Source organism: Crocodylus siamensis, chromosome 2 (assembly GCF_052110815.1).
Source record: "Crocodylus siamensis isolate JL-2025a chromosome 2, ASM5211081v1, whole genome shotgun sequence".
NCBI lineage: Eukaryota > Metazoa > Chordata > Crocodylia > Crocodylidae > Crocodylus > Crocodylus siamensis.
The window spans coordinates 283,420,954-283,448,011 of record NC_143396.1 but is presented as its reverse complement, the minus strand read 5'-3'; the positions used below and the strand labels follow the sequence as shown (position 1 = coordinate 283,448,011).

The following is a 27,058-nucleotide window of genomic DNA, read 5'->3' as shown; positions in this document are numbered from 1 at the left end:
TTTGGAATGGCTCTGTCAAATTAAACATATACTAAGCAAACTAGGTATTATGCCAAATTAAAAAGAGACAATACTAGTAAAATCTTACTAGCGTACAATTCATTTTATGCTCACACTATCTACAAGCCATTCTGTTCTGGTCAACCCACCCCATAAAACATGGCAGAGGTGGGGGGGGGGGGAAATCAGAGTTAGTCAACCTTAGGCTGCTTGCAGGCATTAAAAAAACCCCAAAACAAACAAAAAACCACTGTAACAAAAGCAGCAGTGCATTACTTTGACCCTGCTCTGTAGCATCTGTATAGATCAGGCATTTCAGCAGGGTTTTTTGGCGCTTTTATCTAAAACTGATTCAATCAGATATTGCATAAAACAGCAAAAGCCCCACTAAAACACCCAATCTATATAGACGGTGGGTGAGTCAGGTCCAACTAACACAATGGCTCTTCTGGGCATACACTGGGCTTGGCACAGGAGTGCACCGAGTTTAAAGTAAAGCATTGGGGGTTTTTTTTTGTCTTTTTTTTTTAACAGCTGCAAGCTATAGCAATTAAGAAAATGAAAGAGAACTGAGAGGAGGGTGCTTTTATTTTTTTTAAGGTGATATCAGAACTACTTGGGGGACTGATGGGAAATTATATGTCAAGTGTAAGAGTATGAATGGTACCAAACTGGTCTTTTACGCCATAATGAAAAAAATATTAAGCTGACACTCAAAGAAGTCAGAAGGGAAATCTACAAAAGGAAACTTTTGAGCCAATGTATCATTAGCCAGTGGAACCACCAGCACAACAAGGCAGCAAAACAACAATACTGCTTCAGCATGATTCAAGATATTACCTTGCTTTTCTACATCAGCTAAAACAGTTGCATTAACTAGGGCATGGATGGCCAACTTAAGGCACATGTACCACAAATGACACAGACAACTCTGTGTGTGCGGCATGTGGCAGACCAGAAAAGGGACAAACAATGCAGCGGCCAGAAGCAGAAAGCAGAGCACCAGATCAAGCAGGGAGCACAGGACAGGGACCAGACAGCAGAGCAACTAAATGGACAGGGACAGGGTATAGGGGTGGTATCTGAGGATGGACACTGGGCTAATTTGTGGCATGCCTGACAAAAAGGGTCAGGCCCCAAGGGCATAACAACAGGCTTCAGTGACTCAAAACAAGCCAGGAATACACTGCTGACTAATGAAAAATTGTCCCCAGTAATTGAGGGATTAGACAATACCATGCGCACTGATTTTTACATTACATTTCTGACCCAGGACAAATCAGCGATCCTCAAGGCTTACAGCAATGGTGCACTAGTCTAGAGCCAAGGGGGTGCAGTTGCTAAGGCAGATGAGTTTGGCCCCATTTCAAAACACAATATCTACAGATCAGAAAGGAGCACAGCTTTCTCTCTGTCTCCCTAAAAGACACAAGAGAGAGAACCCCATCTCCAAGTCTTGTAGAAAGTCATTTTCTACCCCCCCGCTCAAATCCAGCTATCGTGTAATCTCCTCCTATAACATCACAAACCCCTTTCTTCTCTGGCCCCCTACCTCTCCCAAAAAACACTAAAGAAAAATAATCAGAGACAGAAAAATACCCCATTGCAGCAGTAGCTCCACTTTGTAGGTTTCGCCTCCTACAATTTATCAAACCATTTTCTCAGGCCGGCCAAAATTCATTTTTACATAACACCCTTCTCGCAAAAGTCCAAGATCTGCCCATCTAACCAGTACTGGTAACTGATAGTTGTCTTGCACACACAAAGGAAGCAATAATTGATTGGGGGGGGGGGGGAGTGGGGGAGTGGGATACACCTTCTGAAGGTGGAACACAAGAGTTTCCAGACAGAACCATATTCAGACCGGTCACAACTTTGGTCTGGTTACTTTGTCAGCTTTCTTGCTGACCTCTCCTTATTAACAATAAAGACGACTCACCTTCTGCAAGACATCCTGTACCACAGTGGACTTCTCCTTCAGCAGCTCCACCACAGAGAGGGCCTCCTCTTCAGTAAAGATCATGCTCTTCATAGCCAAGAGAAAGTCTTTGAATTTGACTTCAGCATTTTCTACAATTAAAATGGGAATGCCGTTTACGCAGCAACAATGCACAGTGGTTTACACAGCCCTAAAGTGACATTAGGAGGGGTGTCAGGTGTGCTGCATCTAATGCGTTTGAAACAGCAAATAGCACGGTGAGAAGTATTCCGTGAAACCTATTAAAATCTAAATTTGGCAATAGACTGGTCAGCTGACACCTAGGAACATACTTCTAGTCAAAGGTATCTATAACTACATGTGTCAGGTATCCAGGTTGTAGCCATACTGGTCTAGGCGAACAGGCAATCAGGACTTGTAGTGGAGATGGCATCTTCTTAGACCAACAAGACTTTTGCAAAAAATTTTTTTGCAAAAATCTTGTCAGTCTAATAATAGATATAATCTCTACTACAAGTCCTGATTGCCTCTGTAACTACATATATTTTATGATGTGCAAATAAAAGTCACCAGCAACAAACCAAGGTTAGCCATGAGGCTGGAAAAGATGGCACATAACTATGGGAGCATGCTATAAGACAGAGGGGCTAATTTGTTCTTCCAGTGTAAAGGGAAATCTAAATATAATAGAGTTTCATGAATTATATGCAATTAATTAAGGATCCCAAACAAGTCACATGATTCTGCACATGGCAGAGGAAACTTAGGACAATGCTGAAACAGTTTCAAAGTGTGAACTGACAAGAATTGAACTGAGGAGGTTTAGAAACAGATTAGATATGGATAGAGAACAGTGAAGTACAATCCCATTACAATATTTGTTTTATGAATGCCTAGAAAACATACAATATGCTGACAGTATGAACTTCTTTATTTTTAAAAAAAAATCACCACAACTTTCTAGCATGTCTAATACTAGTCTGTAAAAAAACACTTAAGAGACAAAACCAGTAGTGCTAATTAACTCAAGGAAAGCAGCATGAAGAATGGTAAGAGATACAGACACATTGCCAACCCAGAGTATTTAAAATCTGACATGGATAAAAGGATTGCAAACTAACCCCAAAATCCCCAAACCACTCCTAAACTAGTAGCCCAAATGAAGCGTAGTTGGGAAACTAATTTTTACCAGAGCTTGACAGAAATTACCTAGCAAGGGAACAAACCAAAGAATAATCTTGGTAAAACAGACCAGAGAAAGATACTCAGCAATTGTAGCCGACTAATCTGGTCTATTCATCAGATAACTCCATTAGTAATGGTCTCAATCTAGCTACTGCTTGAGAGGAAGGCTTGTGGTCAGGGTTAATATGGAGCAAAACTCAAATCTGACTGGTAGGAGTCAAGTAGGTTTTGATTTTACAGGAAGAGAAGAACTTGGCTCAAAGTAACGTGTGCTTGCTGCATCACAAATACAGGAAAACCTTGTCTCTGAACCCAGCAGCTTACAACTAAAAGAGTAAAATGTTTCACAATTAGGTGAACAAGTGCAGATGATACAGGAGAATTAACCACATTTCAATTACTTCTGCTTGGAAAGGATTATAGACAAATGAACAACAAGGAATAGATGTGACAAAGGCTTTCAGCCTCAGGTATCACACAGCCTTCTGAACCTGAAGCATAAATTAAAAGAAGAAAGCTGAGCAATGCTATAGTTCAGGGATTCCGCCAGTTTTATACTGAAAGATTTACCAAGTAGAGAAGCTGATGTGCCATGCAACGTATTGTCTAATGACTGTGACCTATACAAATTGGAGGATTGGGCCAAAACAAAATCTCATGAGGTTCAACAGGGACAAGTGCAAAGTCCTGCACTTAGGACAGAAGAATCCCATGCACCAGTAACAGGCTGGGGACCAACTGACTAAGCAGCAGCTCTGCAGAACAGGACCTGGGGGTTACAGTGGACAATAAGATGAATATAAGTCAACAGTGCCTGTTGCCAAGAAGGCTAACAGCATACTGGGCTACATTAATAGGTGCATAGCCCAAAGATTGTTGGAAGTAATTGTTCCCCTCTATTCTGCACTGGTGAGGCCACATCTGGAGTCCTATGTCCAGTTTTGGGCCTCCCACTACAGAAAAATCGTAGACAAGTTGTAGAGAGTCCAGTGGAGGGCAACAAAAATGGTTCAGGGGCTGAGGCACATGACCTATGAGTAGAGGCTGAGGGAACTGGGCTTATTTAGTTTGGAGAAGAAAAGACTAAGAGGGGATTTAATAGCACCCTTCAGCCTGGAGAGGGGCTCAAAAGAGGCTAGAGTTGAACTGTTCTCAGTGGTGAGAAATGACAGAACAAGAAACAATGGTCTCAAGTTGCAACAAGGGAACTTTAGGTTGGATATTAGGAAAAACTCTCTAATGAGGCTGGTGGCGAAGCATTGGAATAGGTTACCTAGAGAGACAGTGGGGTCTCCATCCTTGGAGGTTTAAGACCCGACTAGACAAAGCTTTGGCTGGGATGATCTAGTTGGGAATGGTCCTGCCGTGAGCAGGGGATTGGACTAGATGTGACCTCGCAAGGTCCCTTCCAGCCCTCATTTTCTATAATCATCTGATCAGAAAACTGGGGTTAGGAGTCATCAACTCAGCCTAGGACTCCTAGACATCCTTCTTTTTGCAGGCAACCACACATTAGAAGGTCACTTTTTAGGGCACAGCTGGTCTGGTCACCTCTTTGGACCCCCATATCCTCTGAGCAAATCACCAGATGGTTTACATACAGGGTGAAGAGCAGTATTCACAAATCCCTCTCTGGGCCCAAGCTGCTGAGATCTCTTTGTTCTGTGACCTTTTTCAACTGCAACTATCAGAACATGGGCTTTGCTGGCCCCTCCCCAGACTGCCTGTCTCCAAAATTAAGCCATTTATGATGCATCTATATAGTAACTGGAAGAGTAATTAATCCATATGAGCCTAGCCATAATAGCAATGAGGCCATACCAGCACAGACCTCAGCACAGGATGTACCCAGGGCTCCAGGGCAGCCTTGTAGGCTTGGTCACCACAGGCTCACTGCTCCTTGTTCCTCAGCTAGCAGATTAAAGCCAGTTAAGGCACTCCTACAATCACAGCTTTAAAAATTACCACAGATGTTCCAGATTCCAACAATACAGAGCAATTATAATTAGCAAGTAGCACACTGCAAGCAACATCCTACTTTCATACTCTCCGTCACTCTCAGTTGTGAATGTTATAAATGTCCTGTGGCCATGAGCAATCCCTGAGGGTTTCCCAAGCCACAGATCAAGGGCTACTGCAGGAGAAAGTAACCACACAGACATCCAGGGCATGTTGGCCTTATGACTGGACTGTTAAGGACAACAGGAGTAGGAAAGGGAGCAGGTTCTCCCTTAAGCTTTCTTTGTGGAGGGACAAAGGACCTCAGCATGCAGTTGAGTCAATAAAGGAACTGCCTCTTACTGTTTAAAAGGATGAGAATAGAGAGAAGTATAAAACCAGCTCCCTGCAGTCACAAAGACATCCCAAAACATGGCCCATTCCTTAAGTGAGGGGGGAAGGACTTGGTGGTTTTTTCTCCCCAGGATTATGAGGCTCAGCGTCTGATTTTCAAAAGAAGAATCCCACTCTGTTTGGAGAACATCACTAAGTTGAGTTATCTTTTAGTCCCTTTTGCTCAGATTTCTACCTAATGAAAGCTGATCAGGCCATGCTTTTGTTAGCTTACCTTTATCTGTTTCATTTTTCAGTTTCTTAGTACTGCTTTTTTGGAGCCCCTCATTGATATCCTGTTTCGCCAAATCAGCCACTTCTCTTTTCTCCACCAAAGGGTTCAGCTCAGAGTTATCCATCAAAGGAATATAAGTAGTTGCTTGAATAAGAGGTTCATCCACCAAAGCTGTAACTAGAGTTCCACAGTACAGGGTAATGCTTTTTAATAGTAGTTTGTTACAACCTTAAACATACTAGAGCTGCTGCAAAGACACAGATTTGGTCCACTTGATAAACCTGAACGGCTAGAATTACTGATATTATGCAGCACTGGTTAACGCAAAGCTTTTTCAAGTAGCTCATTAAAAAGTATCTTTAATGCATACAGAAGTAATAGCTTAATTAAACTTACATTTGCCAAGATTGCATTTTAGCTCTTGAACAGATAAATTCTGACTTTCATTTCACTTCAATAAGAGTCGCATGTAACCTTTGTGAGGCTTGTGGCTGCTGCAGCCATTTCCAACACGGAGCACTCAGTGTTACTGAAGTTTAAAATGAAGAATTTCCTATATCTGGAGGAGGTGTAAAATGCATCAGGACCAGGGATCCTGGTTTTCTCCATTTAAAAATTGCAAATTCTCTGATGAAAACCCTCCTGCAACTTCTCCGATTAAAACCCCTGATCATGATTTCAATTTAATCATGTTTTTCTGCGATTAATATGAAAACACCACTGTATAAACAGGTATCAGTTAAACACGTTTTACTGATATGTTTACAATTTTAAAGCAATTTGGAAGCCAGTGCCTCAATCACCACAATAAAATAAATTCTAAATACCTATATATTTTGGCATTTGATTTTTTTTATTGTGGAGAATCAGAGCTCCCCCTGTCACCTTCACTCACCAGACTGTGCGTCCAGCTGCGGCTGTCCCCCCACTGCTTTGTGGCACCAAGCAGCCCTGATAGGCCAGTGTCCTGCCCCTGCCCAGGCCATTGTCCCTCAGCCCCCTGGCTCTTCCCAGCCCTACTGGTATCTCTCACTTCCAACCCACAGCCTCCTGCCCACCATTCCCCCAGCCCTGCTGATGCCTCACTTCTCCACCTGCTCCAACCCCACTTATGCCGGGAAGAAAGGAAAACTTGCTTCCACGAGGGCAGGGTCCTCATTGCCAGCCAACTCTGAGGACCATGCAGGCAGCAGTGTTATTCACTGCTGCCCCCTGCCACTCACATGGGCAGGGGCTGCTGGGAAAGGGAGTTTGGCCATGGGCTGGATCCACCATTTTGCCCACCCCTGCATTAAAGGAACTCCACAAGTAGGCAGAGACTGAGTCTGTTTAAAATTTACTGTACTGAAACATCAAGGAGCCCTATTCATGAACAAGGACCTCTCCTATGCAGTGTTTCTCCTGAACACCGAGCCAAGGAAGTGGACGAAGCCCCACAAAAGCTTACAATCCAAGGATGAAACAAGAGATGAACAAATAATGCTTCAAAAGAAAAAAAAATAAAGGAGTCTCAAGGTGCTGCACCCTAGCAATGTGTTATCACAGCAAAGGAGAGATTTTAAGGAAAGGAACGAATCAGCTTTAAAGAGGTTTATGGGGAAAACTCCCAAATATAAGGGAAAGCTTGAGAAAAGTATGAAGGGGTTAATTCGAAAGCGTTAACAAGTGGGTGACATGCTAGCATCACAGGATGCTCAAAGCAGGAGTTGGTATCTTAATAGAGATGAAGATGACAGGTAGGGAAGAAAAGGCTGCAAATGGCTTGAAAGACAAGTAGCTTCTGTTTAATGAGGCAGGAGGAACAGGTGGGGGGGATACAGAGATGACACCACCAAAATGAAAAGCCCAAGAAGTATCCATTCACAAAGCTGTTGCAAACACAAGTGGAACAAAACAACCCAGGATAAAGGATGTTCCAGTAATCGAAACAAAATGAGCAGACCCTGGACAAGCTGGTTGTCGGCTTATACATTAATGCAGAAGGTTTATTATCCCTCAAGTATTATCCTCAGCGTACCTGTGGATGTTCTCATCCACGTAAAGTTCTTAATTGAATCCCACTAAACCTTGAGTTTCAATGTCATCTTGCAGGAATAAGTACCACCAGTTTACATCCTGTGTAAAACCAACCTTAGTTTCTTGTAAAAATTTTAAGCGTTACTCTTCAGTTTTGCTCTATGTTCATTTGCCCTTTTATTCTCAGAATATCTGATTAGCCAGTCAAAGGTAACTGAAATCAGTGTACCAATTTCTGTCTAAAGCTAGATCTCCCATGTCAAGAGAATTTTTTTTTTTTTTAAAAGAAAATTAAATTAAGTGTTCTTTATCATATGAAAATCCCACTTCTGGATTAGAAAAGCAAACGCTCCCAAAAATCCTACTTTCTTCAGGGAAGAAAAACTGCATGTAATAATCAAGTTGATCCTACATATATAAAATTCTACTAGAGGTGTTTGTAAGAAATAGACTATAGCATTTGCTCACCGTTATCAACCTTTTGTTTCTTTGCAGAAACTTTTTTTTTTCCAGATGCACTTTCTTGTTTGATCTCCTGATGAAATGCTGCTGGGTCTTGTTTTTTGCCAAGAGAGACAAATAAATCGTTCTTTGCATCCTGGTCATCTAAAAGAGAAATTAGACAATATACTCTTCTATATGTACTAATAGGTACTGTATAAAAACAGTGAAATTGCAATAGCCAGTAAAGTCATTTCCAGGCAAAGGATAGTCTTGATTGTGTTTTACACAGAATAGACAGCGTTTCTTTTTTGTGCTGTACACATGTATGCATGCATGCATACACACATACAGCTAAAGATCATAAAGAACTGTAGCAAACAGCAGAAACAATGCCAGTAAACCTGAACATTTTCAGGGAATTATATATGCAAGCAGAAAAGCACTGAAGCCAAGAAGACTAGGTGACAAAAAGGCAACCGTCACTCACTAGATTTAATGAATCCAATCAAGATTTGCTGTGACAAGAAAAAACAAACAAACAAACCAAAAAACTCTAACCCAAAGAATTCCTTATTTTGAGCATTAATTTATGGAGGACACAATTATAAATACCAGGTTTGGGAGAAGTAGCAAATAAAAGGCCCCCTATTTTGGAAGCATTTCTTTTAAATTTGCTTTTCACAGCAACAGGTTGGGGGGGGGACTCGGTTTTTCTTTTTTTGAAAAGCACATTACCATAGGATCTTATTATCAGAGCTGAACTAGACACCATACTCTTACAGCATTAGTTTCTGTAATCCAAAGACAAAAGGAAAAAAAAAAATCCATCTAGTTGGTTTCCCTTGAAACAGTGCTTGTACACCACGTTTTTAAAATGTGCCGAGAATTTCTTAGAAGATTTAACTCCCACGCACCCAAATGCAGCACATTTTTTTTTATTCTGCCACATCAGGCAGCAAGGTTGCCTTTTTTTACCCTCTCTGCAGTTAAGAGCTTTTATCTGCATATACAGAGGAAGACTATGGCCAGGACATGCAAATATTTAGTTTTGAGGTCTTTTAAAGAAGTTAAAAGTTTTAAAGAACTTATTCATATTCAGATGCTTGCTTTTAATATGCGGGCTTTGACCAACTAGATAACAGACAAAGCAGCCTACACTAACTGGCATTCCTAATTTTTCCTAGGATGGAGCCATGCTCCATTACCCAGTCCAAACTGGTACAGACTGCCTTTGACAATGAGAAGTCCAAGATGGGCATATGCAAATGTTTTCCACATGGCAAGTGGCCTAACAACCAATCTATATGTGGATCCCAGTATTTAAACCAAATGAACGGTCAGATGATATCGAGCCGTCTGCGTGCCCCATCTTAACAGTGCAGTCACTGAGCCCCTACAGACTCAATTTTGGATAGCTTGATGCAGTTTTTCTGGTAAGCGATACAATCTTGCAAGTTATCAAATCAGAGAGCAAGAGAGAAACTCTTTTCTAACTCTGTGTCCTGTTTAACTAAAATTTGTCCCAAGCCGCCCACCCCGAAATGGATAAATGAAAAATGAGATGAGGGACATTGAAGCCAGATGACACCAAGAAAAAGCAAAGTGCCTTTAAAAGTCACCAGTGCAGGTTCGCCCAATACAGATCTAGCAGAACATTTGTGTGAAACAGCTAAACACTCCAGGCCTTGCAATAAGCAGGAGATAGTTTTGGCATTCTGTGCAGAAGTATATGCAATATGAGATACCCATTCCATTTTTCTGCTTCTTCTGCCCAGGTTTCTTCTTGGATCCTGCTGAGTCAGATGGTGGAGTGGGCTGTTTTGTAACAGGGACTGGTTCTACTTTCTTGCCTGAAGGCTTGGATCCATCCGACTCCTTAGGCACGTGCTCATCTTGCACTGTCTTATGTTTCTTCTCCTTCTTCTTCCGCTCTCGAATGCCACTTGAAGATTCAGTCAGGGCCAAGGGAAGAGGAATGAGGTGTTCTTCATCAGTAGTCAGAGCATCTGAGAGCTTAAAGTCCCGAGATGTACTCTCAGAATCAGACTCATGGAGGTTCCCATTCTGAGCTTCCTTCTTTTTGTTCTTTTTCTTGTCTGTTTTCTTTTTATCAGTCTTAGCAGGTGCAAATTTTTGGTCCCGTTTCTGTTTTGCAAGGACTTCATCGTACAATGTCTCTTTCATGAAAAGCCAGAAGAAGAGGAAGATGACAGTAATAACCACTGCAGGAATGAGGATGATAAAATAGGTAGACTCGTAAAACTCCATTGTGCTTTTCTTAACTATATGCTAAAAGAGCAAACGCTATGAAGAAAAAGAAAAAAAACAACTAATTAGTTCTCAGATCAAGTTTTTCCAAATTCCCCTTTTTAAACCAGCTTTGCCAAAGTCACTTCTAGGGTAGTCCTTACAAATGAATATGGTAAAAAGACTAACAGACATCTATTAGTACTTTGGGGTTTGCCTTTTCTCCACCTCCACCCTGCCCAAAACTGCCAGAAATTTATTCTGAATACCAAGACACTTCTTTTACCATATTTCAAAGGCTGTGAACCCCCTCCCCCCAAAAAACCCCCCAATAAACGCAGAGCAGCATGGTACTGTCCTCAATACAAAGTTTTTACAATTAATGAAACCACCTAAATTGAGTTTTGGCTTTCCCTCCCAAAGTCAAATTACAGCCTCCTTTTGCGCTCAGATTTATGACATAACCTTAAAAGCAAGCTGAAGGGAAGAGGGAGAGAAAATGAGCTCTTTAACAAACTCCGGGGAAAGGACTAGGAGCAATGGCTTCACACTGCAGCAAAGGAAAATTTAGGCTGGAGGCTAGGAGGAACCTTTCTGATTATGAAGGTGGTCAAACATTGGAACAGGCTGCCTAGAGAAGTTGTAACATCTCCATCCTTGGAAACTTTCAAAAGTAGGTTAGACAGACACTTGGCTGGGATGGGTTAGCCAGGGATGATCCTGCCTTGGGCAGGGGGGGCTGGACTGATAAGGCCCCTTCCAGCCCTACTTTCCTACCATTCCTATGAAATCACATTTTAAAAGGCCTCTGAGAGACCTTTCCCCTAAGATTTTCCTTAGCTCTAAAACCCAGATTTTAAAACACATACTAATACAATAAACCCACAAGTACCAGGTTTCCTCCTCATCTTAGATGTGCAAATACATGATCGTTTGATTTAGTTTTGCAAACTAAATGAAGAAGCAAAAGAATTTAAGGCTGCCCTTGCAACCATATGCATTGGAGCAGGTACGCAAAGGAGAAACGCCTCGGTACTTTACCAGGCATCCACAACTTTGGACATCAGAAAGCTGGACCTCATATTAGATTTAAGACAACCTTGTTCTTTAAATCAACCTTCTAATAAAATATATTCTTGGTACCAGAACAGAGATGTACTTTTACACACAAACAGGTTTTCCCAAAAAGAAGACTTCAAACGCTGTTTTAGACAACTGGTTTTGAAGAAGGGGGTCAGGGGAAGGGGGAAATCCACCTATAAACATACAAATTACCATCATTCAAAAACAAGGCTCGAATTCCACCTGAATATTTTCAAGTCTATCCCCCTTATCTCAGAACTCAGATTGCTAGTAATTACAGATGGAAGGAAGGGCGTGATGCAAAGGAATCCAGCTAACGGATCACCACTATCCTTACAAAAAAAAATATTTATACTTAAGAATCAATTCCCCAATTGTTTGGAAATGAACAAGTAAAAAAATTCAGCCTCTACACAATTCTTCTTTCTGCACGTGACACTACTCCATGACTATCCTCCTAAATGCTGTCAATATACAAAAATGTTCTTAAAAATTACTAAGACGTTCTAGACTCTCCGCGTCTGGGATTACTGACAGACATGCAAAGAGCTGGGGAAATTTGGTGCAAGCAGCAGTCACAGATAAGAGGCAGCAAGGTAACCACAAGGAAAGAACATAACCCCTCCTTTCCAGGCAAACACCGCACAGAACATTTTTCTACCACAACTTAAATACAAGAATGCAGATAAAACGTTTCACTGGCTCCTTCTAATAAACCTGTTTCAGGAAGCCATGAAATCATTCCCTTCCACAATTAGTGTGGGATATAACAAATGCTCATATTTAATTTCCCCTCCAAAAGCACTCCATCAGATTGCCCTCTCTGCAAGGGGAGGAAGGAGGAACGCAGGAGGGCGGGAATATGGATGTTCAACTCAAATTGTTTTGCTCGTTTTAAGAGATTATGGCAACAAAGCCGGTACAGAGTTTGCCAGTTCCTTTGTAACACTATGCAGCTTTTCAGGAGCATGAGATAAATGTATTTTTGGATGTTCGTCTGCATTTGCATTTAGTACCAGCTAGCATTTTACTTGCCAATTTTCATCCAACAAGCCAATTCCGTAATTTCAGAGGAGGTCCCAGAGTTGAAGCCTGCGTCTGGGAAAAAGAGATTGAGGCAAGTGAATTTATTAAATAATTGGGTAAAGAGGAGGTACTGTAGAAGTTATTTACATAATTAGACAGCAAGTGCTTGCTGACATGCTTTAAAAGCAAAAAATGGCAGATCCAGTCTATGATTTAAACATAATTTTAAAAAAGCATGAAAGTTATGGTGTCGAAGTGCTGTTTTACCATTCAAAGTCGTCCTAATTTTTACTCCACTTCCCTGTCAAACTTGGGCTGGAGGCAAGATGTAGTGAATGAATTTCAAAAAGGTTCATCTTCTGTGGGAGCATTTACAAGCTTGAGAGCAACTATGATATGAGGTATGGGGTAGCTGGTATCATTCCCCAAACCATCCCTGCCTTGGACCACACGTGCTCCTGTAACACCAACTTCTTGTCTTAGCAAGCTGTCAATTTCAGTTATCTCCTGCACCAGATCGGGAAGCAGCTCTTACATAGTGTCAATATTGAATGTTTACAGGACAGACTAATCCCTCAAGTAAATATGTAATTAGGCAAATTTCTCTCTGACCTGCAATTACATCAGTTCTTATAGTTTTCAATACCTAACCTCCGAGAATACTCCTTCAGGACATGCCCATCTCTGCCAGGCTGAAATGCACTTTGCTGCTTCTCAGGTCACACATTCATTCCAATGTCCAAGCTTAGGGAAAATGGAGACATGCTCACCCACTCAGCATATACTTCTCTATATTTGACAGCATGCACTCCAGTGGAGTGAAAGTACGTTAAGCAAAGGGATAAATGCTGCAAAAGGTCCCTCCTGGAAAGGAAAGAAAACTGTCAGATGGAGCTGCAGACAGCCACAAAACCACAGCCCAAGATCTCAGCATTGCACTGCAATATTCTGACACTGCTACTACATCATATAAAACAATACTGAACCCATTTGGTGCTGCAGCACCACACAGTGGCATTGCAATAATTTCAGGGTTCTCTGTTCTATAAAGAAGTGGGCCACCAAGGCCAAAGAGCAATGCTCCCAGACAAACACAGAAGGAAGCTGCCGTTTTAAAGCAAAAGAAGTGGAACAGGAAAGTGAGCATATTTAAAATGCCCAAGGATAACCATAAATACATCATTCGAGTATACTAGGGAATATGCACAGGGATGAATCCCCAATTTGGTGTTAGCACAGCTATTCTGGTCCGCCTGGAGTTTCACTGCTGTTTCCCTCCCAGCCCAGGATTTCCTCTGCCTGTGAACTAGACTAATTTCTGATTCATGGGCGCTTTGAAACAAACTGTCATGAGTGATTACAGCCCTGCAGCTTGGGAAATTCAGGTTTCAGTTGCGTAAGCTCTGGAATGTAATTAAAACCAGCCTTTAGTTTGGTTTAATGTTTTAACCAGACCTCAACAATGCTTTGGAAATTAGAATTAAAACAAGTCTGTTCCCAGACCTAGCCCTCAAATGTTTGCTCATCAGCAAGGGATACAAAAAAGGTGGGGAGCCATTTACAAAGCCTTTTGAGGGTCTGATTCCAAGTTTGAAAGTCTGATTACAAGCGCGGAAGTTTGTTTCGTTGAGAGCGACAAGGTCACCTGCTGGAGGGAACATCATTGATCTCAGGTGCCACAGAAGCTAAATTTACAATCCCTTGAAGCCACCAACCCTTCTGCATAGTATCCAAAACATACTGATTCGACTTCCACTGCTTCACAATCTCTGTAGACTCGGGCTTGCATTGCTGATGGTCTACTTGTTCCTCACATAATCAAGTGGAGCGTGAGCAAAAGAATGCTTCCACCCCGAGTTCTGTGTTCAGAGGCATGTAGAATTAATGGGAAAAGGCCAACGGGATTCAGTAATCAAAATCCAGAGGCTGCCTTTCCTCTGGAAGAATGGCTCGGAAAGAAATAAAAAGCTCAAAGATGCTATTTGAAGTGGATATGCCCACAGTGGACATGTCAGAGGAGTACCATGCATTCAGAGGAGTCTGCCTGTCAAGAGACATGGTTGATGAAAACATTGATCTGACAGCTCAGCTGTAATTTCACTTTGCCAGGTTCTAATAAAAACTTCCAGAGAATGGGGTTGTAATTAGAGTGTACACAGCATCACAAACTGACTTCCTTCAGCATCAGAAAAAATGACAGTTATAAAGGCTTTTCATGTTTGGAGCTCCCTTTCACTCTTACAAGCCTAGCCTCCCAGGAGAAAGAGAAGCCACACTGGAGAAAAGACGAAATAGTAAGTAGCGGGGGAGCTGGGATACAGAAGGTGCTTGTGTCAAAAGTACCACCGGATTTTTAAAAAGTTATTGTTTTACAAACTATTTTAATATGCTTAAAAAATAAATGTACTCCTATTCCATTTTATGTATGGCACCATAGATACTTTTCAAGGAAGTAACCTTTATCCCCAACTCCCCTCCAACAGGGCTGGCAAAAGGCACTTCTATAGAGAGAAATGTGTCATTCCCACCCTTGTTTGGACACTCCTAGGTACTAGACCAGGGGTGGGCAATTGTTTTGGGTGGAGGGCCGCTTACTGAGTTTTGGCAAGTCATCAGGGGCCGCATGACAGGCAGCCAGGGACAGATAAATATTAATTTTCTAAATTTTTTAGGGGCCCTGCAGGCCGGATAGAATGGCCTGGCAGGCCGCATCTGGCCCACAAGCTGCATTTTGCCCACCCCTATACTAGACTCACTGTGCTGCAACAGCCACACAACACACCCTGCTCCAGTTGCTGAAACACACACCCTCATTGCCAGGAAGCAGCACAAAGTTTTACAGCTCACCTTTCACTTTAAAGCAGCTTAAAAAAAACAAACACACACACACCTGACATTTCATTGGTAGCAAACATTCAGCTTAAAGATTTTCTTTTCCTTTTTTCTAGTTTAACTTCCAATTTATCAAGACACTTAACAGTAAATAGCCGGGGTGACTTTCCCAAAGTCCTCCACATATTCTCCACCCGGAAAGGTACGTTGCTATTCAGAAGTCTGAACTCCACATCTTTTAACAGCATCCCTTTGGGCCATTCTGAAGAGGGCAATGAACTGTGTTTTGTCCCCATTTACAAATACTTGAGACATAGCTACTGTTTTCACTTTGAATTAACAAGACTATTCACTTTTGTTCCCCTGTGCTAGGCCAGTACCACAGAAAATGTTTAATTACTCCACTTCTAAACTGGAATGCAACATGATTGTTCACACTTGGCTTCCTCCGAGGCAAAGTTAGTTAACACAGTGTCTTCTGTTTCATAAGGCTCCATTAACTTTTAGCAACTGAAACTCAAGTTTCTCTAACTGGAGGTTAAAAGGTTTGAAAGCTGTGCCATAGCTTAAATCCCTGGACATGAACTTATTCTGGAAGATAAAACAATTCTAACTCACACACAGCTAATAAATCAGTACATTACGAGTATGGTCACCATGCACACATGGGCCTAGACATACACATATTCTCCCGAGTTTTATGCAACCAAAAATTAACATTAAAAATTGCCAAGGACAAAACTTTCATCCCACAGCGTCTTTAATCAAGATTTTAGCCTAGAATTCTGTCAGGAACCTTCAGGGACAGAAGTTACACATAATGCGGTTTAAGTGATCAGAAACTGGCTTAAACCTGTAATGGAACAGAAGTTCAGTGCACATAAACCAGTTTCAAAATGGCTGAAACTGGTTTAAGATAAATCTGGTTGAATGTAGTAGCGGATTTAACTGATTGAGCTCACACTGGTTTATACAATGCCTGTCCCAAACCCCTTCCTGGTTCAAGTTAAATCAGTCTCCTCAGCATACTTTCCAGCCCTGGGCTGGGCTAAGCTGTCTGCTCCAGCAAAGAAGGGAAAGGCAGGGAAAGGGAGGCAGGGACTGCCATCCCCAGACAACCCCCAGCTGGGGCCTGGGGCCAGGGAGGAGGGTTAAATCCTCCTTCCCCAGCGTGCACAGCTGCCCTGCCTTACTAAACTTACTGCTGGCTGTGACTGAACTACAAATCCCAGAGACACCTGGAAGTAGGAAGAAGTGATGAGCAACCCTCAAGTGTCCTACTGTTGTGATTCTGGACTGCAAATCCCAGAGACCTTGGGGTGCAGCAGGAAGAAGAAGGGAAAACAGCCAATGTTGGCTACATGCCAGACAGCCATGCTCAATAATCACCCCCTACCCTCACCCCTTGCCCCCCAGCTTCTAGCCCAAGTCACTGCAGGCATGTGGCTACAAAAAGTGCCTTCATTTGTTAGTGAGTTTAATCTCTGTAGTTCAGAGTAACCTGCAGAGACTAAATTAATTCAGCTGCAGGCTTTTTGACTGTTTGTACTTAGCCATTGTTGCCAAGGGTTGTAGCACCTTTATCATCTAGATGATCTAAGTACTGACAGCAAGCCCAGTGGGAAGGACACTTTGTCTAAGATCTCTCTCAAGTCTACAGCTGATCCAATAAGATGTCACCAAAAACAAAACCTCTGCTTCTTGCACATTTCCTGGACCATCACTGCTCCACCACCACTCCAACCATACTACATACAGCAAGCCCAGTAGCAGAGATTCAGAGCTTCTGCACATAAATAACTACTCAGTATGCAAGATTTTACAACTGACATTAGTTTCTTTGGTTTCTTAGTATTTTATCAATTTAAAACAGTTACTTAGAGGTATATCTGGTTTCACCAATGGGCCATCTATACCAATCAGAGCAATGGGGCCAACCTTTCTGGCAAGAGTGCCACAATTTAGCCCTGAACTCTCCCTGAGCACTACTCTTATCCCCTTCCCCTGCCTGATCTGCTGCTCTTACCCGAACTCCCAAAATCCACTGCTCTTTCTGCTCCCTGCCCTACCTGCTGCTGTGCTACCTGTTCCCCTCCATAATCTACTGTGTGTCATTTATAGCATGTGTGCTGCAAGTTGGCCACCCTTAGAGGATCTTAACAGAAGTTCATATTTTGATACATAGTTTATATCTGTATGATACACCACCTGTGCCCATTGCACAGAAATCCTTGAAAACAGCTTTACTGCAGTCCTTATTTTCCCCAGTCTTCTGAAGAAGTCATATCCAGTGCTTAGTGCAACAACCCTAACTCAGAAAATCCAGATTAGTATTGAATTTTGCATAAACTTGCAGTGTGACCTAGAACCAGTCCATCACTCAACATATTCGTGCTTCAGTACTTCACCCATTAAATAGGAACGTATTCCAACCTTGCTATGACTGCAAGATACCCAAGGTGGCTCTATCGACTTAGCTATGTTAGTACAGGTTATCTGCAAACTTAAAGTAGGTTAAGCTTATTTCTCTCACTTCACATCCTGTTTAAACTCAAAGACTAGTGACTGGAGAGCTACAGTAGTGGAAATGACATCACAAGCAGAGGAGTGAAAATAAAGCTGCTAGGACAGGAATGGATCTTACACTATGTATAGCATGTTTTGATTTTGCTAACACTTGGCTAACTTCAGTGGCTCACTATCAAGTCCTTTCTTCACTAATACAGCATTAGCAAAGATTCAGCACCATCAGCTTTAACTGAAGGTGGCAAGTGCCTGTAATAAAATCAGGCTCTACATTCCAACCATTACATTCCAGCCCTTTCTAAAAGCCAAATTTACAAGAAAAAAAGGGCACCAGCTTTGTTGTTTTAGAAGTGCTTTTCCTGGTTATCTTTAAAATTGCACAAAGTTGAAGAGTGCAAAAAGGTATTTAAAACTAGGCACATTCGTATTGAAGGGAAATTCTTACCCTAAGCCAAAAGCATTCCTGGTATTGTCGTGATCATATATTAAATCTCAGACCCCTACCGGCTCAAACCTTTGCATCTGGGAAGACTAGGAGCCTTATTTGCATCTGTTTAAAAGTTACTGTAACATTGCTTTAAAAAACTACAGACTGTTCACAGTAAATGACAAACAGGAGGAGGAAAATAACACTTGTCAATAAATCTTTCTGCTCTTCACTTGATTAAACTGATCCAATTAAACCATTTGCTGAACACAATAATCTTAGCACTCCAAATACCCTGAAGGTAAATCTTTCCCATTCCAAACATGCCATTGTGCATACCATCTGCTGGGCTGCCCTCCTTTGCTTTACGGGGTTTTTTTAACATGCTGATATTGTTTATTAAATTCCCCAAAAGTCTGCTCAATGTCAGCGAGTGTCTTTAAACATATTTTTATGGAAATTAAGTACACGTATTAAAAAAAAAAAGAAAAGAACAGAAAAAAAAAGAGAGGCTATAACACTAAGAGCTGAAGCCCTTAATCTGCCAAGAGCTTTATAACATTGTACAACTTTAGCGCCGAGATCTAATAAACAACAGATTTTGTCAAGAGGAACCACAGACTATACAGCCAACTTACCCATGATCTATAATATCTGCTAGAGCCAGGTAATTCAGGTAAATTTGACTGAGGAAGGTGCAGAAGGATGGCCAAAGCTAAAGCTATAATATCCTTTCTTAAACCAAGAGTACAGGCTGACAAGTTGTACCAAAACAACAAAAAACAACCCAAAAACAAAAACTGAGGGGTCGAGGAGGCAAGAGATACGAGTAAAAAGACAGGTAGTTTCTGTGCATCAGCTGGTCCATGGTAGCCATTACATGTTCCTCTCCTATTGCTAAACTGTAATAACTTAGCTCTTTTTCAATAAGTAGTAAGCTGCCAGGGTTTAGCAACCACTTACTACAAGATAAGAACAGACATGTGGAACAGCTGATACATGGCTAGTTTTATTTCAACATAAATTTCTCTATCTGTACCCATTGGCAAAATTTCAAAAAGGTGCAAGTACACAGGGGCAGATATCCATCTTGTATCTATGAAACCAAACCCCTCTTAAACAGCTTGCTTGGCATTCAAAAGCTCGTCTAAATCTACCCCAACCAAGCAGTTGGTCCAATGACAGATAATCACCCACAAAAATCCTTGCCTCACCAACACTTTACTTAAAATAGATGCACAAAAAGGAAACAATTTACAAGTCACAAGAGGCGCTGGATGAGAAAGATAAAAACCAAAAAACAAAATTATTGTCTTTCTAGTGCTGCTGTTCCAGACACATTAAGCCTTCTTGGTTTTCAGACCAACGCATGCCCAAAAACCTCCTCCAGATTCTTTAAGGCCAAGCACAGACATTCAAAAACTCCCAGCCTGAACTGATTCAATCTTTGCAGGTTATTCTCACCTGCACAGACCGCACTGCCAAGCAAGTGAATTCATTCCCTTTGATTCTAGAAATGCTGTCACATGCCCACAGGGGCTCCGGCCAGAAGCCGGGGGGCGCTGGTGGAGTGCTCCCTTACCTAGTGGCCAAGGGAAGCTGAGCTGAGGGAAGGGGCACAGGCAGGCCCAAGTATCCTTGGGGAGGGACCCCAGCCAAAGTGTGCCTGCAGGGGGAAGAGGGAAGCAGCCCTTGCCAGGCTTTCGTGGGGAGGGAGGGGCCAGACCCTGGCCCCCCGCCAGATGCCAGCCTAGCATGGCCCCTGGAGGCAAAGCGGGCAGAGGTGGGGCTTATACCTCCCCTCCCTCCCCTCTCCCCCCACCCGGGACCCCAGCCAGGGTCTGCCTGGCCGGGGCACAGCAGCCCTTCTCAGGGTCCCTCCCTTCTTGCTGCTCCAGCAGCAGGGGTGGGGGCATGGCCAGATGCCAGCCAGCATGGCCCCCTGAGGCAAAGGGGGCAGGGAGGGGGTTTATTCCCCCCTCTGTCCCCTCTTCCACCCGGGAACAGCAGCCAGGGTCCGCCAGCCATGGCTGCCACCTCTGCCGCTTGCCCCAAGTCAGACAGACCCTGGCTGGGGTCTGCCCCCCTCAAGAAGGAGAGGGGAAAAAAAAAAAATCTCTCTTTGCCCCCTTCACCCTAAAGACCATGCTGGGCAGTGTCTGGCCAGGCCCCTTGCCCCTGCCACTGGGCGGGGGGGAAAGGAACCCTGACAAGGGCAACAGCCCTGCCATGGTGTCCTGGGGACCACAAGCCTCTCCCCAGTGAAGGGCTGCGCTGCAGGCAGGAGTGGTGTGGGTAGAGCTGCTGCAGCCTGTGTGGGGCAGACGGTGGCAGGGCTAGCTATGGGGGCCAAGTCAAATTTTGGGGTGGCCATAACCCCCCAAACTCCTCCTAGCGCTGCCGCTGCTCATCCCGCCCGCAGTGCAGCGCCCCCCACTGGGGAGAGGCTTGTGCTCCCCAGGTCACCATGACAAGGGCTGCTGCCCTTGTCAGGGTCCCCCCTGCCTCACCGCTATAGTGGCAGGGGGCACAGTCCCCTGGGGTGAAGGGGGGCAGGGAGGGAGTCTTTCCCCCCTCTCCCCCTGGGGAACCCCAACTTGGGACTGCCTGGCTGGGGGCAAGCAGTGGAGGTGGTGGCCAGAGCTGGCAGACCACAGCTATAGGAGACAGGAGGGAGAAATAAACTCCCTCCCTGCCCACTTCACCTCGAGGGCCATGCCAGGCCAGCATCTAGCCACGCTCCCACCCCTGCTTTGGCTAGAAAATGGAGGGGCAGGGCCAGCCCTGCTGTCTGAAGCAGACAGCACAGCACAGCCCAGCCCAGGGCTGCGGAGTATGCTGGGGGACTCTGATTTAACTTAAACCAGGAATGGCTCTGGGACAGAAGTTACATAAACCAGCCTAACCCAAATCAGTTAAGTCTGATACTGCATGCAACCAGGTTTATCTTAAACCAGTTTTGGCTATTTTGAAACTGGTTTGTGTGTACTGAACTTCTATTGGGCTACCAATTTAAACCAGGTTCTGATCACTCCAACCAGTTTAAGCGTAACTTCTGTCCCTAGCCCAAGTTATTACCTGCTAGTACAAGAATCCCTTTAGCATCTTTTGCTCATGACTTCAGAAGTACTGATTTGGTATCTATGCCTTGTTTCAGACTTAACTAAAAGGACTGCTTCTTTAAGGCCAGGCATATTGGGAAGGTGACACAGACCAGGGGGCTCCCCGTCTCCCTCTACTTCAGGGATGCAGGAAAAACCAACCCCTACCCCCCGTTCCCTTGTACCTTGGAGATATAGAGAGCCCCTTTCCCCCTCCACACATACAATGCTTCCAGAAACTCTTAACTATCCCAGAGACATTTAACATGCAGTATTTAAAAATGGGAAACCTAATGATTTTCCTTTTGGCTTGTCTTGGCAAGCAAAAAGCAAAATTACTTGCATCAGCTCTTCAGTTTTGCAACCGTATGGGAAGAGGATGATTTTCTAAATGAGAGATTTCTACTTCAAGTTATCTTAGACCTTCAACTAACCTGCAAGTTTTATCTGAGACGCCATCAAAGCCAAAAGGATGTAAAGACTGAAATCCTTGATTTGAGCTTCCAGCCGAGTCCAAATTGGATTGGAATTTATAGCACACAGATATAACATCGCAGGAATATGAAAGGCCAAATTGCATTCCTGGTCACACCCCTGAAACCCTGGTGCTCTGAGCACATCTTTACAGTACTGGCAGGCAGGACAAAAATCGAGGAGCTGTGCAGTTGGCAGTGCACTTCAAACCCAATTAAGGATTCTGTTCACACGCAAGAAAGGAAAGAATTCAGTTTGCTCTCCCAGAGCTGCGTTGCTTCTACAAGACAGGAAGTAATACAATCTCATTCTTCACGGGAGTCAGCAGATGGATCTATTTCCTGTTTGCTCTGTCAAGGAAAGCTAAAGTACCCCAGCTAGTTTTCAGGGGTACTTTAGCTTTCCACTGAAGTACAGCACCTAACAAGAAACGGTTTCACTTACAGGCCGGTCGGTTTGACCTCGCTGTCTTGCAACGAATGGCTTCTGCTTTTTGTTCAAGGTATATTGTTTAATTTGCAGCTCGTTTTTATGTCAGCCATTAATTTCAAATTTATAGGCAACGCTAAAATTTGCTTCTTCCAAAAGGAGCCTCCTCTCAAAATAGCCATACTAACCACTTCCACATTAAGGCAGGATTATATGCTAAAACTAAAATAAGAGTGAAGCTATTTGATCTACAACATGGGATGTGTTTAGGTTAACAACCGTCTGAACAGCAAGCAATTTTGCATGTGACGTGTATCAATATCTGGGGGAACCCTAATTTCTACTCCGACTCCGAATAGCATGGCAATTTAAAACAGATACAGTTTGATCCAGATCTCTAGAGTCTGATATTCAGAAGCACTAAACAGCTGCAGGTGAGCAGCAGCTCTGAAAAGAGTCAAGCCATCCGTGTTTGGTTATTTTGATAAGCTGTCTGAAAAGTTAATAGAAATTTGTGTAAGCAGAGTTGACATGACAGGCCACAACCACCTGTTTATCACGTACAAAAATCATCTGCACAAGCTTAAAGCTATTATTTGCCCCCACAAAGACTATAATGGCTCATTCAGCCTAGTTGCGGTCTGCTGTGTAAATACATACTCAAAGTGCATGCCTCCCCCTCAGATCTCTATAAACGAGGGTTTCTCTCACGTGGCCAGGTGGTTACAATACATAAGATGCTGGAAACGTGGAAACTGTTCATCTAAAGCCTGGCCCACACATTTTTTGTCCGACCACCTTGATTAAGGAACTTTTTTTTTTTAAGCTAACAGAATCCTACTAGCACTACTGACAGTGTGGACACACCTGTATCAGCAAAAAAGGTGTCTTACCATGGCATGGTTTATTCTCATTCCCACACTTGCGTATACACTAATGCCAATATAGATGTGTATCTACACTATGGATTTTAGTTCTTTGACTATATTCATATAAAGCAGAACAGCTTGTGTTTAGTAGAGGTGCACCAATATATCAGTGCCAAATCAGATCAGCACCAATAAAAGGAAAATTAACATCATCAGCTTTGTTTGGCCAGTGTAGCCGATAATATACCGATAAATACAACATGCCTTCTGGCTGGGCCCCTAAACGCTGCTGCAGCATGCACATGGCCAGGAATGCAGCTGGGCAGCATAGAGAGCAGCGCCCTGCAGGTAAGTCTGTGGAGGGAAAGGGACATGGGAGGGCAGATTAAGGCCCGGACAGTGAAGGAGGAAGTGCAGCAGGGGCAGGGGCTGCTGGCCAGCCAGGATGGTGAATGAGATGCCAGGGCCAGGGCGGGGAATGGAGCAGCTCATCCAGGGGTTGCAAAAGGGGTGGGAAGGGGAGGCCAGCTCCCTACTGCTTTGCATACCCTTGGGGGAGTCATAGGGGGACAATGTGCCCTCCCAGATTCGTGTGCAGGGCGGCAGGTTGCCCACTGTGGGCTTGGGGCTCTCCACCCTGCAGCCTTTGCCCTGGGAGCCATGCATCCCCTGCCCAACCTGCAGCATTACGGGTGGCAAGTTGTGCCTCCCACCGCCAGGTGGGCAGGGGACACACGTCCAGCGTGTAGTTCCTGGGGCAAAGACAGCAGGGTAGACAGCCCCGAGCCCACAGCAGGCAGCTTGCCTCTGACCTTGCCCTAGTCTGCTCCACTCCTAAAAGCATCCCTGCACTTAAAAATGGTGGTGGCAGTGCTTGAACCAAAGCCCATTTGACAAGCTTTAGTTCAAGCACCCCCACCACCGTTTTTAAGCTCTAGAATGCTGATCCCCTGGACGAGCCGCCCACAGCTCCAACCTCCTGCCTGCCAAAGACCCAGAGTCCTATTCACCAACCTGGCTGGGAAGCACCCGCACCCAGCCCCAGCCCCACTCTCTCCCTCCTCCTGGGAGCTTTGATCTACCCCTCTCCATGCCCCCTCCCCTCCAGACTTACCGTCAGGGAGCTGCTCTCCACACAGCCCACTTGTGTTCCTGTGAATCAATTACTGGATCGGTATTGAATAATATGCCTAGAGAATAATCAGCTATCAGTATTGGCCATGAAAATCTTTAACTGCCTACCTCTAATTTTAGACAATCCCCAAGATTTAAAAAAATTAGGCCCAGGGCTTATTTTGCTTTACTTGGTGGACTCTAAGGGAACCTATACACATGATGGACCTCTGCTCTTATGCATGCTAATTGGCACGTGTCAGAGCAGTGATTGTGCAGATTTTAGCAAATTACTCAGAGGGATATTTAGGCAAGTTCTAGCCATTAAGAACAAGTCTATCCACAGTTGGATTGCTAGTACTTTCTCCCAAGTCAAGCTCCAAGGATGGGGAAAACTTTACAAGATTAAGGTACTGTCCATCAGTTTTAAGCAGCCTGTTCCTACATTAAGACAAGGCCACATACAAACCATATTGGAGACTTATTTGGGGGGGGGGGTGGAGTGGGAAGGGAAATACGAGTCAAAAGAGAAACAGGTGTTAAAAGGCAACAGCCACTGGGAATGTCATATGGTTTGCTGCAAGCCAAGTTGAAACAGGCATTCCAGGTGATCTGTGTTACATATTGAAATACAAACAAGAGAAGAGCTGGCTTCATGTGTTTCCATATGTTCAGCATGAAAATTCGTAGCTGTGTTTCTCCCCAATGTTCAAGTTTAAATTTGAACATATCCGAGTATGGCAAGTGAATTGAGAAATTGGGTATAGCCGTAATGTTCAGAGTCAGCACCATGTTTTCAAGTTCAGTTTTTAGGAAAAAACACCATTTTCCTGAATGGAAGTTGATAATTACAGAGACCCTGACTCCACAGAAGAATCAAATAACCAAGAAAGGACCCAAAAAGAGTTAAAATGCACTAGCAACTGTTCAGAAAAAGTGCACTGGAAAAGTCTGACTGAGGATTTTTTATTGTATGCAAAAAAAGGCTGCAAGCCCAGAAGTTGAGACTACCAGAATTACGGTCAACCCCACGTTTAAATACAGTGTAAGTTTTATGGTTCGGGGGGGAAGGAGGGGGGGGAGTAAACTTATCATCAGAACAATATAGTAAATCTAAGAGGAAATGTAGTGATAAGTAAAGGCTTTGTGTAGCTAGAGCTGATGTAAAAGAGTACGCATGTGCTCCTTTTCCCTTTGTACCTTTCAAAATGGGGAAAGGAACTGACTAATCAAAGTATCAGCACGTTAATATATTTTGGTATGAGCCAAAAAAAAGAAAATTACAGCGTGTATTCTTAACGCTGCAACTAGGAAGCTGACTTGGAAGACATCTCTGCAGTTGTGCCACCTCTGAACAACAGTTGATCTATGCTGGGCAAAGGGATTCTTGGAAGGGGCTTAAAGATAAGCATATTTGCTTTTGTGTTTCTCGAGCAGCTCCCCGAGTTTTTCCAAACAGGGCAAGATGAATTAGTGTAAGCACTGCTCAGACACTACAGACCTGTCCTGACCCAGGAGCCAGGCCCCCATGAAAACATGGAACCGAGGAAAGATTGGTTCTGACAGGTGTCCACTGATGTACAACTGCCCCGGCACACACTGACAGCGTTAGCCAGTGCCTGCCTGGGAAGAGGCAGTGTGGACTACCTCGAGCAAGCCCCTTTGGCACTAGAGTGGTCTAGTGCTAAATTAAACTTCCTTTCAGCTTGGAACCCCCAGCTGGCACTAAAAACTGCCCCTTCCCCACTTCAACTGGCTTCAGAGCAGATAGAGACTTATTCTGCCTTGCAAAGGCTTAGGACCCTGATAAGAATTTTGGCTGATACCAATGGCCATATCAACCAATACCGATCCAATAAGCGATATGCAGCCTTGCAGTGTGGAGAGCAGCATCTGGCAGGTAAGTCGGGGGGGGGCGGCGGTAAGGGAATGGGGCTGGGTCAGGGGCAAGCGCTGCCCAGCCAGGGTGGAACAGGGTGAGACATGGAGCTGCAAGCCGCTCATCCTGGGCCGTGGGGTGGCTCCTGCCGCTGCACACACTCCCAGGGGAAGCATGGGGGACATGTGCCCCCCAGATTTGTGTGCTGAGGAAGGGCAGGCTGCCCGCTGCAGGCTCAGGACCAGGGGCTCCTGGTGGGAGGGCTGGGCTGGGGCTGCACTGGGAAGGGAATTACAGCAAGTTTTGGGGTGGCTGTAGCCCACCCTATAGGCCCCCTCCCAGCACCACTGCCACCACCCACCCACGCTGAACACAGCCCTGCCTCAGCTCCCCTGCCAGAAGAGGCCAGTGCAGCCCATGGCCCTGAGCCCACAGTGGGCAGGCTGCCATTGCTCCACAAACAAATCCAAGGGCCATATGCCCCCCATGCCTCCTCAGGGGGTACACACAGTGGTGTGATCACCCCTTTTCAGCTCCGGATAAGCTGCCTACAATTCCGTCCTGGATCCTACCCCACCCCAGCTGGGCAGCGCCTCCCCTGTCCCAGCCCCAACCCCAACCCCACTACCTCCCTCACCATAGGGGGCCTCAATCTTCACCCCCACATCCCTCCCGCTCCCACAGACTTACTGGCCAGATGCTGCTCTCCAAGATGCCAGGCCACATGCACGAGTGCAGCATTTATCAGTGACATTATCAACTACACCAGCCAAAAAAAGCTAATTACCAATAATGTCTGTTTTCCTTTTATCAGTACCAATACAATATGGACCAATATATCCGTACACCTCTTACCCCAATCAAGAATGAAATACAAGATATTTATGCCAGAGGTTTTCATC

General features: G+C 44.1%; 1 protein-coding gene across 13 annotated transcripts in view; it reads right to left on the bottom strand.

Moving 5' to 3' along the window:
- KTN1 (kinectin 1) overlaps positions 1 to 27,058 on the bottom strand; it is a 97,505-nt gene that overhangs the window by 55,990 nt on the left and 14,457 nt on the right. For 8 of the 13 annotated variants that reach the window (XM_090034249.1, XM_090034255.1, XM_090034257.1 and 5 more), the window contains exons 2-5: positions 9,896 to 10,454; positions 8,175 to 8,312; positions 5,691 to 5,861; positions 1,940 to 2,070 (exon numbers count right to left, since the gene is read on the bottom strand). In XM_090034249.1, coding sequence (XP_089890375.1) covers positions 1,940 to 2,070; positions 5,691 to 5,861; positions 8,175 to 8,312; positions 9,896 to 10,418 — 963 coding nt within the window. In that variant the 5' untranslated portion in view covers positions 10,419 to 10,454. Of the gene's footprint in view, positions 1 to 1,939; positions 2,071 to 5,690; positions 5,868 to 8,174; positions 8,313 to 9,895; positions 10,455 to 27,058 lie in introns of all 13 variants that reach the window. The other 5 variants (XM_090034250.1, XM_090034248.1, XM_090034252.1 and 2 more) reach the window with 1 other exon arrangement.